Source organism: Sparus aurata, chromosome 16 (assembly GCF_900880675.1).
Source record: "Sparus aurata chromosome 16, fSpaAur1.1, whole genome shotgun sequence".
NCBI classification, from domain to species: domain Eukaryota; kingdom Metazoa; phylum Chordata; class Actinopteri; order Spariformes; family Sparidae; genus Sparus; species Sparus aurata.
The window spans coordinates 13,103,792-13,117,180 of NC_044202.1; the positions used below are offsets into that span (position 1 = coordinate 13,103,792).

The 13,389-nt window shown below is 43.5% G+C and overlaps 1 protein-coding gene across 1 annotated transcript; it reads left to right on the forward strand.

Moving 5' to 3' along the window:
• The first annotated feature begins 464 nt into the window (after window positions 1–464).
• Window positions 465–12,584, forward strand: tgfb3 (transforming growth factor, beta 3). The gene is made up of 7 exons (XM_030443691.1): window positions 465–1,230; window positions 5,588–5,751; window positions 7,071–7,200; window positions 7,353–7,460; window positions 9,454–9,610; window positions 11,300–11,453; window positions 11,545–12,584. Exons 1-7 carry the CDS (start codon window positions 885–887, stop codon window positions 11,701–11,703), a joined length of 1,218 nt encoding a protein of 405 aa, XP_030299551.1. The 5' UTR covers window positions 465–884; the 3' UTR covers window positions 11,704–12,584.
• The last annotated feature ends 805 nt before the right edge of the window (window positions 12,585–13,389 follow it).

Sequence of the window (13,389 nt, forward strand, 5' to 3'; positions counted from 1 at the left end):
TTACATCTGCGTTTGATTTTCCTCCAAAGCTGTGTTTTGGATGTAGTTAATGTCGTCCAAAGACTAAATTATAAAAGTTTACAGAATGATCCCCCAGTCAGGTCAAGGGTCCTTATAGAAATGTATGCCCATACAGTAACACGTGCTTAACTTAGTCTCTCATATCGTATAATAGAAACGTGTTTGTGCTCTCCAAGTGTAGAAAGGGCAGAAAAACAAAGTACTCCCCTGGTGTATCAGTGGGGATTCTCTCTTGCGCAATCGCATGTTGCCCAATATTACGCACGGTTTTATTTAAAGTCTGATTGAAAAACAATTTCGACCACGCGTCTAATTAAATGCATTTCAGATCAGGACACATCTCATCGTCCGAATAGAGGCTTTAACTCGCTGCCCCTCCCTCTAAAAAAAACGTCACAGCTCGTGACTATAAATTATGAGTGAGAGTGGAGAGCGCCCGAGTGTGTTTGTGGCTGGACTGCAGGGAGATAGCAGTGAGGCGCATTGACTCCACAAGCACAAGTGGATGGAGAGAGCCCAATGCGATGGAGAACCTGAAAACGGAGGAAGGAGAGAAGAGATGCTCGCATGAGACAAGAGGGAATGAAGAGTAGGACAAGCAGTTTTAATGAAGAGTTGAGATTGTTATCCAAAGCAAAAACAAACAACAACAAAAGAAATGGCACGGATTTGCTCCCATGCGAATGCGCGTTTGGCAAAGATGACATAGCACTTGAGAAAAAATGGGAATCCTCCAGGAACAGAACTCACTCACGACCTGAATGAAAAGAGAAAAGGGATCCTGTTTCAGATCGGAATTTAGTTTGGTTCTGTTTTCTTTTACTTGACAAGCCTCAGTTTGTGAGCGGAACGCAGAGTGAAATATGAATCTGGGCAAAGCGCTTCTGTTTTTCCTCCTCTCAAACTTTGTGACAATGACTTTGTCGCTATCCACTTGCACCACTGTGGACATCGACCACATAAAGAAAAAGAGAGTAGAGGCGGTCCGGGGACAGATCCTCAGTAAACTCCGACTGACCAGTCCGCCTGCAACAACAGGTCCAAGTCAAGTGCCGTTTCAGGTCCTGGCGCTTTATAACAGCACCAAGGAGCTGATTGAGGAGCTGGGGAGAGACAGGCAGCAGAGTTGCGGGCAGGATAACACGGAGACTGAGTACTATGCCAAAGAGATTTACAAGTTCAACATGATCAATGGTCCGCCAGAAAACAGTAAGTGTTGTTTATGATTGTGCGATTTTGCAAACTTCCTATACTCACCCAATAAACTGCAACGCTTTGACGTTTTAGATGTGGGTCATTAAAATATATAGGGTGGTGCAATTATTTGTGATTGGCAAGGTGTTTTATTTTTGCCACTGCGCCTTCAGCCAAGGTGCTCAAACCCGCTCCAAATGCCTTTGTAAACTAACTTGTGCGAATCTATTTACGCTCACAGAGCTATAAAGCTTCACCTGGCCTGGATACACAATCATTGCAGGTGAGCCAACAGTGTCAAAAACAGGGATCTCAATTTTTCCAGCTGGCGTTCAGTCCACTCGTGTCTGTGCTGCTTTTACGCACGGACGCGCCTGTGAGCAGCGGAGCGGCGCGCAAAGGAGAGGGCAAAGTAAACAGTCTAATTGGAATGAGCACCATTCCTCATACATACCTCACACCAAAGCCATGGGAACTCCAGCCTAAGTCTGACACATTCCTAAGCGGGGAAAATTCTCAGGCAGTTAAGTCTAGTATTTATTGCCAACTCCAATACCTCATTTCCATTTTCTGGCTGTGAGTTTCCCAATATTTTTCATCCACTGTTACGACTCTCTCACTTCTATTTCCCTATTACTATTTCTTTCTAGTAGCAAGGAGTCGAGCAGCTCTCTGTTATGATCTAATTCCCTTGTTCATCCATATTGGTATTTCCTGTATAAACTATGGTCCATTGATCGTTCCAGAAATCAGAAACAGAAGCTCGCTGAGCAGCAGATTCTCCAGAGAAAGTCAGCTTTTAAGTGGAAGAGTTGGATGTGTGCCCATTCACTCGGGGTCAGAGGCCGGTTAGTGCATGGTGTTGCCATTTTGAAATCAACAGGTGTTTATGCTGTGCCGTGACATTAAGCAGAGCCTCCGCCGGTTCCAGCATTATAGCCCTGAATCAAATTCATTTCACAGGTCCCACAAAGTGCCTCTGACATTCAAAAATACACAGCTCGGGGTTTATCCACTGGTCAGAGGTAGCCAGAGCTCCCAAAACAAACAAGAGGTCTGAGGAGTGGGATCAGTGATGGCCAGGTGCCCAGGACACATCACGCTGGTCTCATGCTGTAGGTGATAATACAAGGCATGAACTTGACTTGCTGCTGGCAGCACTTCATGCACTAACCAGCTTACCCAAGGAGGATATTAAAGAAATGAACAGAGGCTGCCAACATGCATTAATTAGCACTTTTCTCACCCTTTCCATTATGTAATTGTAAAGCGAGCGGGGCATGTTGCAGTGTGTAGGAACATAATGTCTGTCACCTTGATCATTTTTGCAGTGTAGTTCATTTTAATTCCTGCTGGATATAATGAGTTTTACATTCACCGTTTTTTGGAAGGTGGGAGTGTTTGGGACCACAGTCAAGTTTTGCTTTTTTTCGTGCCCAGTTAAAAAGTTAAACAGAAACTTTTCTCTCATACTTGAATGCGCCACTTGCTCCAGACTACTCTGCTAGACATTACTACAAATGCAAATCAAGGCATGTGCCATTTTGTGTCTAGATGAAGCATAGCCGAGACTGGGCAGCTGTAGATCTTCCCTTTCTGGTGCATGAGGAGGTCAGCGCCGTTCATTTCTATCCTCATAAACCAAATGCTGTTGAAGAAGGGAGATAAAGACACAGCTGAACTGGAGGATGACCTTTGGCACAATAACAGTTTAAGAATTCACCAGCGCCTGAATTAGAAAGCTCATCCCAAAGCATGCCATTTCAGTGAAATTTCAATCCAATCATTGATTCAGTGTTGGGTCAGTAACAAACGAGGACGAGGGCTGAGGACAGCAGGGTATCTGGTATACAGGATAGTAGGAAGATGATGTCATCTGAACAAACAGAGACAGAGGTCTTTGGCCTGTTCCCAAAGAAAGAGCATCTCTCTCCCCCCAGCTCCCACGCCTTAGCCATTTTTGCTTCCTCATCCTTAATCAAGTGGAAAAAAAAGTTGTTTTTCTACAGAACAGAGCTGCAGCACATTATCTCATCTGGTGTAGTGACCTGCCACAGTCAGTGTCTGCCACAGCAGGAAGTGGAGAAATGAGACGAATACAAAAATATGTCTTATTGAAGCTTAACATCTTGGTCATGAGTATGTGAATTGCAATTCATACCAACACATTCTAATTTCAGACACTCTAACTACTAAATTTCCAAAGAAATCTCTGTAGTCCTCTATGAGGGCGAGACACCTCAGCAGCTGGCTAGCACCTGCTGCCTTATGCTTCCTATTTCCTTTGTTTACCTCCACAAAGCTCTGGAGAGACTGACATCACGGACAATCCTCCGGGCAAAAGGGCAAACAGAGGTGATTCCTGAGAGCTTTTTCTTTTTTTTTGTGTGTCATGAGAGCAGAGGATCCCAGACAGACACAGGAGGGTGAGCGTGTGTCAGGTGTGGTCCACAGTGTCTGGGCGAGGCACGCGTGTCCTCAGGCCTTCCTCTACAAATATACCTCTAAATCCCTCATTTAAAGCCCATCAATCTTCAAATAAATTGAGTGTTAATACGAGAATGAGATCAACTGGGCATCATTTTGTTGTTCAGGCTTTTATTTGTGACTATAAATAAGCTTTTGCAAGCGTGTTAATGAGAAGGTCCTGCAGTAAAACTAAATTCTCTCATCAGAGTCTGATTTAAGAAGACCAGTGTGTCATTCAATTAAAACAGTAGTCCTGACAATAAATCTAATTTGTTTACTTCCTTGATGTTTAAATAAAAAGAGTGTGATTTTCTTGGATAATATCTAAATGCAAAAATCTCAAAATCGTCCATTTGAGTGGATTTTACAGTAGGAATAAGACCCCGAGCTATGATCCCACAATGGTGAGGGTCAGTAAATTGGTGAATGTATATCATTTTAATTATGCAAAGCAATCCCCTCCACTTACCAACATGGAACAAATTACCTTTCAGACCCTTGGCAAAAATAAGCCATAATGTGAAATCCACCTAAAACCATTGCAATGGGAAAAATGAGGTCATCCAAAAGGAAACCAAAGACTTGATTAGAATTTCAAATCTCCCCTCCAAGTGGGGCTTTCCACCTTCTGTGGGGGAGGCAGAGTGGGGAGACGGAGCAGTGAGTGAGGGGAGGAAAGGGCTACTGAGGTTTCCTCCGTATAGATTGTGTGGAAAACACTGGACAGATATCTGGCGGTGGATGAATGCTGAAAAGGTCACCTATAAATAGGGAAAGTTTTTAAAAAAAGCTTTGTGGAAATATCAGATAATGACTGGGAGGACACAGAAATAGGATTATGGGTCAAATTAAGTACAGACACTCTGAGATGTGCAAGTTCCCTCTGCGTGACACGGAAACAACTGAACCTCTGAGTTTCCATTTGTCCTTCTTGAGGTGCAAATCAGATAAAGGTGCAGTTCCCCTTCTTTTTTTTTACACCACCAGCAAATCTGAGGCGTGCTAGCACAGCTTAAAGCTTGGGGTAATAAATTAGCCATGGCTTGGCTGTAAATGACTGTTTCCACTTGGCCCATAAAAAGATTGCTATGTGCTTGTTTTGCTCAACACTCCATGTGCTTGGCCTGTTAAATTAATAAACTGTTCAATGGCATTAAAAAGGTTTCAGTGCAACAGGAAGCTTTTCAAGATAGAGTCACAATTCTGGCCATTTATTAAGCTGATTCTGCTAAAGGTCACTGCGCTATCACACACGAATGCATACCTATAATACAGCATGTTATTGCTTGTCAAGCATGCGCTCAGTGGTGTTAACTGTCACGATGGAGTCCCCCCTCCTCGCCGGTTTCTCAGGTATTGTTCTGCTCCAGCACGTGAGCCCACATACTCCTCTCAGTTCCAGGGAATAACTTGGCTGCTTTCTGAGCCCTCCGAGCACCTGTTGGGCTCCAGAGCTGGTGGGCGGAGGAGGAGCACGCTGCCGTCCCACTGCAGCCTGCTACTCCACCACCACCACCGCACATGGGACATTTGGTTTTCATTTCATGACTTCAACTTGTTGCTAACTCGGACCGCACAAAGCATAAGCAGATGGTGTGCGGTAATGGCCCACGTTTCTCTGGAATGGACTAGAAATAGTAAAAACAATAATAATAATAAAAGGTTTGTTGAGGGGAATCCTCTGTGAAAAGGTTATCAATAACCAGAAGGTAAACGAGTCCACCCCTGTGGGGATGTCAGTGGAAAAATAGGCTTTGATAACATGTACACAATGAGGGAACAGATGGAAAAGAGCTCAAAAGAATTCTAACAAAAGCAACAATGAGAGATCCAATTTGATTTTTTTGTTCAAAGGAGATATTAAATTACATCTGTTGAGTCATCATTTCCACTTTCCCTGCAGATGACCTCCCCTACTGCCCTAAGGGTATCACCTCCAAGGTATTCCGCTTCAACGTCTCCGCCATGGAGAAGAACTCCACCAACTTGTTCCGCGCCGAGTTCCGGGCCCTGCGGATCCCCAACCCCGGCGCCAAGAGAAACGAGCAGAGGATTGAGCTCTACCAGGTGTGAGAACTGACCGTTCCTTTCCACTGTTAGCAGAGCGCGGGGGGGTAATGCGCTCGATTTGTCTCAGAAGGCCAGCCCTGTGCAGGTCAGCGAGAAAGATGAAAAAATTTATATTAGGGTGTCCGACTCCCTCTCCTCCTCTCTTCTCATGTGCTGATCATTATTCCATGTGCTTACAGTCAAATGGATTCTGCATTAGGACAAATTTAAGAGCTTGCACAGCCGTCTTTGAGAAACCCTAGATCACCATTCGGCAGTTTCTTCTTTCCTAGCTGTCAATCTCGAAGCAGTTGTCCATCCTTGTTAGATCAAGTAAGGTGCCGTGCTTTCAACACAGGGGTTCATGCTGTAGATCTCCACCTGCATTTGGGTATTTATGAGAATTTTTTTAAAGTGTGTCAAAGCATGCATCTGTTAGATGTCAGTGTGTGCGGGGTGGCAAGTTTTTTTTTTTTTTCCTCATTAATCTCCCGTGAGAGACTAGGAGTAATGATCAGGTTCCAACATTTCCTGCCAGGGAGACAAGCGTCTCCGGACTGCATACCGCCTCTGAGGCAAGGCTCTGGCCGGCGCTGAATACAGACTGTCAGGCCCTCAGATTGTTTCCAGGGGCCTAGGAGGAGATAGAGGCAGGGTCACCCACCGGGGGAGTAAATGGAGCTGCTTGCTCGCCCCCGCACTTTTTCAGGCCGGAGCTGATTGGCAGAGGGCTGACGCTGGCAGCCTGGTGGCCCCTCGTTCCCACAGGAAGACAGATTAGATCCTGACAATGTTCAGGAACCTGGTTATCCATAGCACCGCTGTGGGGCTAAGTGCTCGTACCCGCCACCCAAACACGCACATTTCTCACTGCAGATAAACACCTTTGTTCAGAGAGGTGCTGATGGAGATAGGAATGTCTGAACCACACTGTTGCATTTTCCTCCGTCGCCAGTTTTTGTATATCTGGGGGTCTCCACACGATAAGACAGTTAAGGGATACCTGCAACCCCGGCTTTTTGTTTCTGAACCGCCTGACACTGCATCTGGGAGCCCAGCTCGAGTCGAAGTTTGAACTGCTGATGTGAAGGACAGCCAGGTTCTCATTGGCAGGAGGGTAACACGCAGGCATTAACTTGCAAAATGGGGATATCAACACAGGGAGTCACTTTTTCCATGAGGAGTAGACATTTGGCCCAAGGCATCCTGGAGAGTCTGGCTCAGACAGACAGCTCTGGTTCAGCGTGTGTGTGTGTGTGTGTGTGTGTGTGTGTGTGTGTGTGTGTAAAAGAAAGAGAGTTTATGCAGCTGGGTCACATTTTCATCTTTCCTCACAGATCCTCCAGAAAGACGACCCCAAAGCCAAACAGCGCTACATTGGGGGCAAGAACGTCCTGACCAAGGGAACGGAAGAGTGGGTCTCCTTTGATGTCACCGAGACAGTGAGGGAGTGGCTGATGTACCGACGTGAGTGTGGGATACCTCAAGTGTTTCCTTGCATCACACCTTTTTAGTTACACGTCCTGCCAGAGAGTGCTGGTTCGTTTGAAATGAAGGATAATGGCCCTAGGGAAAAAACGTCAGCTATTTACATCCCGCTGCTCTTGTTTCCCCCTCAGAGACCAATCTTGGCCTGGAGATCAGTGTGCATTGTCCCTGTCACACTTTCAGACCTAATGGTGACATCATCGAGAATGCCAATGAGGTGCTGGAGGTCAAGTTCAAAGGTGAGACTGGATTTAATACCTCGAGATGTGACAGAAACTGAGATATTTAGGACTTTGTTGAGACATATTATGCTCTTTTTTACATTCCTGATTTTCTTTTGGGTTACTACTAGAATAGATTTACATGCTTTAATGCTCAAAAAAGACATCAGATTTGTTATACATTCCAGTGCTGCAGCACTGTTCTGTCTGAAATGCTCCCATCTCTTTAAGGACCCTCTCCTGAGTACCCAGTCTGCTCTTAGGATTGTTACCATTGATTAGCAATCAAATTAAGTGGGATTTTCTTACAGTCTGATGCCCTGTTTATGGCACACAGCTATATAATGTGAAGTTAAAAGTAAACATAGTGGTAAATATATTTATTTGTTTATATTCTCTGTTACGAGAGTGGTGTGAATGTTCTCATCTAATTTACAGTAGAAGGCTAATTAACATAACCCCAAAAAATGGCCAACTATTCCTTTAAATACCTTGCATATTTTCAGATTTTTTGTAAAATTGGAGTATGAATAACTGGAGTGACTTCTTCGCTGATATAATTTGCCCCATTTTGAGAGCATATCTCAGTCACAATCTCCTGTCCTCCTGTCGCCGCTTTTGATCTCCTGCAGATAAAATAAGTTCTTCCGGCTTATATTTAGGATCTAGGGCCAGATAACATTTATGTGTGTTTGAATTTGGTTTCATTTGTCTAATGTTTCAGATAGGCATCTTGTGTTTGTTGAACAATTTGGTTTGTTCGGATTAGCGCTCTTGAGGCAGTGCTGGTTTTAGGATGATCTGCATTAGGGGGTCTCAGGAGTTAATATAAACTGTTACACTAGGAGTTTGTTTTTGGTTCCAGTTTCAGTTTATAGTGCCTGTTTCAGATGTTGCCAACATTTCTTAACTATTTTTAGATTTTGCTATTATTGAAGTATATTATCAGTGGATATTGGCATATATTGGTGTTTTTTTCCTCTTATTGTTAACTATGATCCTATAAACCTCTTTACACAGGGCCTTTAGAGGACACTGTATCTGGTGTTGCCATGTTGGCAGAAATGACTCCTCTGGGAGAGGATTTGATGAAAGTCCAGATACAGTTGATTTCTTTGTCAGTTTTCAGTGTTTTCTTTATTTGCATAAAAGTTCAATTTTGTTTTATTAGATTCACTGCTAAATAAAAGATACTTTAGCCACTGATTGTGTCTCTTCCACCCCTTTTTCATCAAATTATCTCTGGTCCTTGATGTGGCTCCGTTCAAGATACGTGGAACCGTGGTGCTATCTAGCAAACTTGCCTACATTTCCACCAGTTTTGAATTGAACCATTGTAATCAAGGATGTGTCACCAATGGAGGGCATTGCACAATGTAACTAACAACAACCATCATATTCAACAACCTGTGGACCAAATGATTCAGGTGCTGGTTTGGACCCACTTTTTTAGCATTTTGAGATCCAAAGAACTGGCCAGGAAAACTGGTCTTGAAGCAGCAGCACCTTTTGAAATCTTAAGATAATGGGTTTCCTTTCAAAGAGGAAGAGAGGGACACAGAGCATGGGAATACAATTGATCTGGTATCTCACTTAGCACTGGGGCCCCCGGGCCCTCGGTCCTGGGAACACTCCCGACTGGCTTGGCCGCAAGGAATGTGCTGCCACGGCGCTCAGACGCTTGGCCCCGAATTAAAGAGAGGCGTACATATCCACCAGCAGCATCTCTCCTGAGATGTCCACTGCTTTAACTATCAGGGGTAGATTGGATGAGCAGACACAGGCCCATGGGGGAGAACGGAAGGGACCAGTGTTGAATAAGACAGAAAACTGGGCAAAACATGAGTGAAGCCCAGCCTGGATTTTACAGTATCCTTCTGTAAAAGTTACAGTTGACTACACCGAAGTCAGCTCTTAAAGCACGGACATCCTCACAGCTCTCAGCACAATCCTCTTTATTTCTGCGCAGTTCTTCTTGGTATCCTCCAGACTAACTGACTCGCTCCTGCAGGTATGGAAGCGGACTATGACGAGCTGAACCGTGTGAAGTACAAAAAGGAGCAGCTCTACCCCCACCTCATCCTCATGATGCTCCCGTCCCACAGGCTGGATGCTCAGTCCTCCTCCCGCAGACGCAAGCGGGCGCTCGACACCAATTACTGCTTCAAGTAAGGCAAAATTCCTCGTTGTGGCAAATGCACTGCTTAGACTATTGTTCATCGTCTTTAACTTTGTTAAGTCATTTCAAGTGACTACACCTGCAAAGCCAGTTTTGACGTTTTAAACCCTCAGCTGGCTAAACATACCACAGGGAACATTGTCTCAATTTAATACTGTTGCCTCTATTTGACCTACATTAGCAAACAAGACCATCAGCAAGAAGATTTCAGTACAGTTGTCCTCAAAGCCTGTCACCAGGTTGAACTGCGAAAATTAAACTATTTCTCATGGCAATCTGCTGAGAATGAATTGAAGAAAGAAGCTGAGGAAGCTGCTCTCTAGTCTGTTGGTGCGGCAGTGGATACTTCTGTTATTGTCAGACAACAGCGGATCAACAGGCCTATAAAGTGAAATTTTATGTTGGCCTTGCTACTGAGCCATATCATGCTGCTGGCTTATTATTACATGAAGACATGACATTTCTTGTGAATGCTGATTACTTTGGTGTTATCTCAACAAAATTACTATAACTGAGTAACCAAATATGTTAGCTGAAGTGTATTTTACTATAACTTAAGTGAAACAAAATGAACTTTTTTCACCATCATCGCATTATAGATCTATAGTGATTCTTACATAGCAACAAAAAGGGCCATACTTGATTAAAAGTAAAGATATCAGCAGTATTACTTTTTAATGAGATTGCTGATAACATTAGTTAATTCAAAAAATTTGCTACTTAGTCTCTGATGTTTCATGCAATCTTAAAAGTAACGAGTAACTAAATATATCAAATAAATGTACTTTATGAGCGCAATATTACAAAAGTGAGCATAATATCTACCCCAAAATGTTGAGGAATGGGAGTAAGAAGTAGCAGAAGTTCCTTATAATTGTACTTAAATACAGTACTTGATTAAAGGTGCATTCCATCTGGGCAAATTAAAATACACTTAGTCTTTCTTTCACTTCCTCCCAAAACAAATGCACTTGCTAGCTGGATCAAGATCTTCTGAACAGAATAAACCAAAAAAAAAAAAAAATCAACAGTAACCAGAAAAGGTGGCTGCGTTTTAAAATTGGATTTGGAGCGCTGCACATAAAAATCCATTGGATGTATTCCAAGATACATGAAAGGGGAGCACATCTTAAATTTCAAAGGAGCAAAGAATACTCACATTTCACTTAATTATTTTGTTAAATGGTTTTACCAAGATCCTTACAGCGGCTGTCACGTATTGAAAATGAAGAAACATGGCCATGATTGCGGTCTTCCAAAAGGGTTAAACTGTCAGGTAGTACATCAGCCGAGGCAACATGAAATGGAAATATCAGCTGTCGCGTCTCAAAACAGATGGCAGGGAAGAAGAGTATGTGGGCACAGAATACATAGAATAAGCTTGTTAATCACCCAGACGAGCATGACAGAGGTATTAGCTGATACAAGTTGGGATCTGTCCCGGTACTAGCGAACGCTGCCTCCCCTCACACACCGTCTCCTCCGCTTTGGATTTCCTCTGCCAGGCTGACAGGCAGCACCAAAGACACCTGGGCTGACTCCAAAATAAGGGCACACCTAAGAGTGGAATTTCTAAACCTCTCTCTCATCTCTGGCTGGGAGGCCATAGGGAGGATAACATTAAAATGTGTTATACGTGAAGTGAAGTGTGTTATCTGTTCTGTCCTCTCGTCCGCAGCAATTATGAGGAGAACTGCTGTGTGCGACCACTATATATTAATTTCCGTCAGGATTTGGGCTGGAGGTGGATCCATCAGCCTGAGGGGTACTACGCTAACTTCTGCTCTGGTCCCTGTCCTTACCTACGCAGTGCAGACAACACCCACAGCTCGGTGAGACAAAGTGAAACATCATATTAAAGTCATGAATCTATGTGGAGTTGTTGCTGATCCCCATCGCCAATCTTTGCTTTTTCTTCCGAAGCTGCTGAGCCTGTACAACACCCTGAACCCAGAGGCATCCGCGTCACCCTGCTGTGTTCCTCAGGACTTGGAGCCCCTCACCATCCTCTACTACGTGGGTCGATCCCCGAAAGTTGAGCAGCTCTCCAACATGGTGGTCAAGTCCTGCAAGTGCAGCTAGGCGTCTGGGGCTTCAGGGCCCTGCGAGAGACATGGGATGTGACGGCTCCCAGCACTACTCAGGAGCGGGTATGAGGGGTTAGAGGGGGGCGTGGTACAGTTCGTCCTCCATGAGTACCTCCGACCCCTGCTTCAGCCTTCGCCGGAGCTCTCTCTCTCGAAAGATGCAGTCCACCACTCTCCTCTAAAAATCATTGGCAGCATTTACAAAGAAGACTTATCAAACACCACTCCAGTAACGCTCTCAAACCCATCAGACCTCTTCAAGAATCGCCTCGTCTCTCATGTTTTTTTATTTTGTTTTTTTTTAAATATTCCAGCATTTTGAAGAGCCTGTACCTCAGTGTTACATAACGTCGGTATTCAAAACCCAATGAAAGAGACACAGAATTGTCTCGCAATGACCACTGCATTCTTAAAGACGTCAAAGTAATTGCAGTCAAAAAGAGAAAAAACAACGGGGAACACAGACTGAACTCAGCATGATAGGAATACGCCAAAGAGAGCAACACAGGACATCTTCGAACGTCCGAGCTGGAAGCTGACGCTGTGCACGCCGCAGCTCCTGACACTGTTTGTTTAGGATTAAATGCTGTTGAATAAAAATGACCTTAGGAGAAAAAAATTTATAAATAAAGCGAACATGCTGGAAACCAACCTTTATTTCAAAGTAGTATTTCCATGGTTATGTTTACCTCTGTAATACAACAGGATGGTGATTCCAGGGATTGTTTTGTTTTGTTTTACAGTGAAGCCTTTCTGTTGTATGAGACGATGTATGTCACTAAGTGAACACTTAAACTAGATCACAAACTGTAAATGTTTTTTTTTCTTATTACTCTTGGAAACACCTTTTTTTAATTAAAAAAATGGACAGTTGGATAGATTTTGTTCGATTTTAATTTTTTTCTGGGTTTTTCTGTTTTTAAGTTTATATTTTAGAGCTCTTAATTTTTAAAAGGAAAGTTCAGTGCAAATCAAAAAAACATATTTTTCCTCTTACCTGTAGTGCCATGTATCCATTGAGCTTGTTTATACCATAAGGGAGCTAGATGGCACTCAAATAATACATTTGAGAAACTGAACAGCAATGTCTCTTTCTGGAAATTACGATTTAGTTACTAGGGATAATCCACAGACCTCGTTGAGAGCAGTTTCATGTAGGAACTATTTACTTTCTACCAAACTACACTCGCCAACAGTATCACTGCGTGGAAGGATGCATTACTCTCGGACGAGGGACTGTAGGAATGTAATGTTAGCAAGCTTAATAAGCATACCAAGTTAGCCTCTGCCTTTAGGGAGGTGCACAATTCCTTTCCTTTGAGCAGTGATACGGATAGAAAATACATTCTCCATGAAATTTCTCACAACAGGTCTGTGGATAATCTTGAGTAACCGGGTCAGGATATCTGGAAAGAGAGCAGCTTTGAGCACCACAAGACCAGTGCTATCTTGTTCCATTATATTTAAGAGAAGGCAGACATCTCTACGGCCGATATCTCCAAAACTCTGCAACTCATAACAAAACAATCTGGCACTACAAGTAAGAGAAAAAATATGGATTTTTCATATTTGGGTGAACTGTCCCTTTAAAGGTAACAGGATACATTTAGATGACCAATCCAGTCCAGTCATTGACAACTTCGAGTGTACATCATGTGTGGTGAAAAAATACATCTACTGA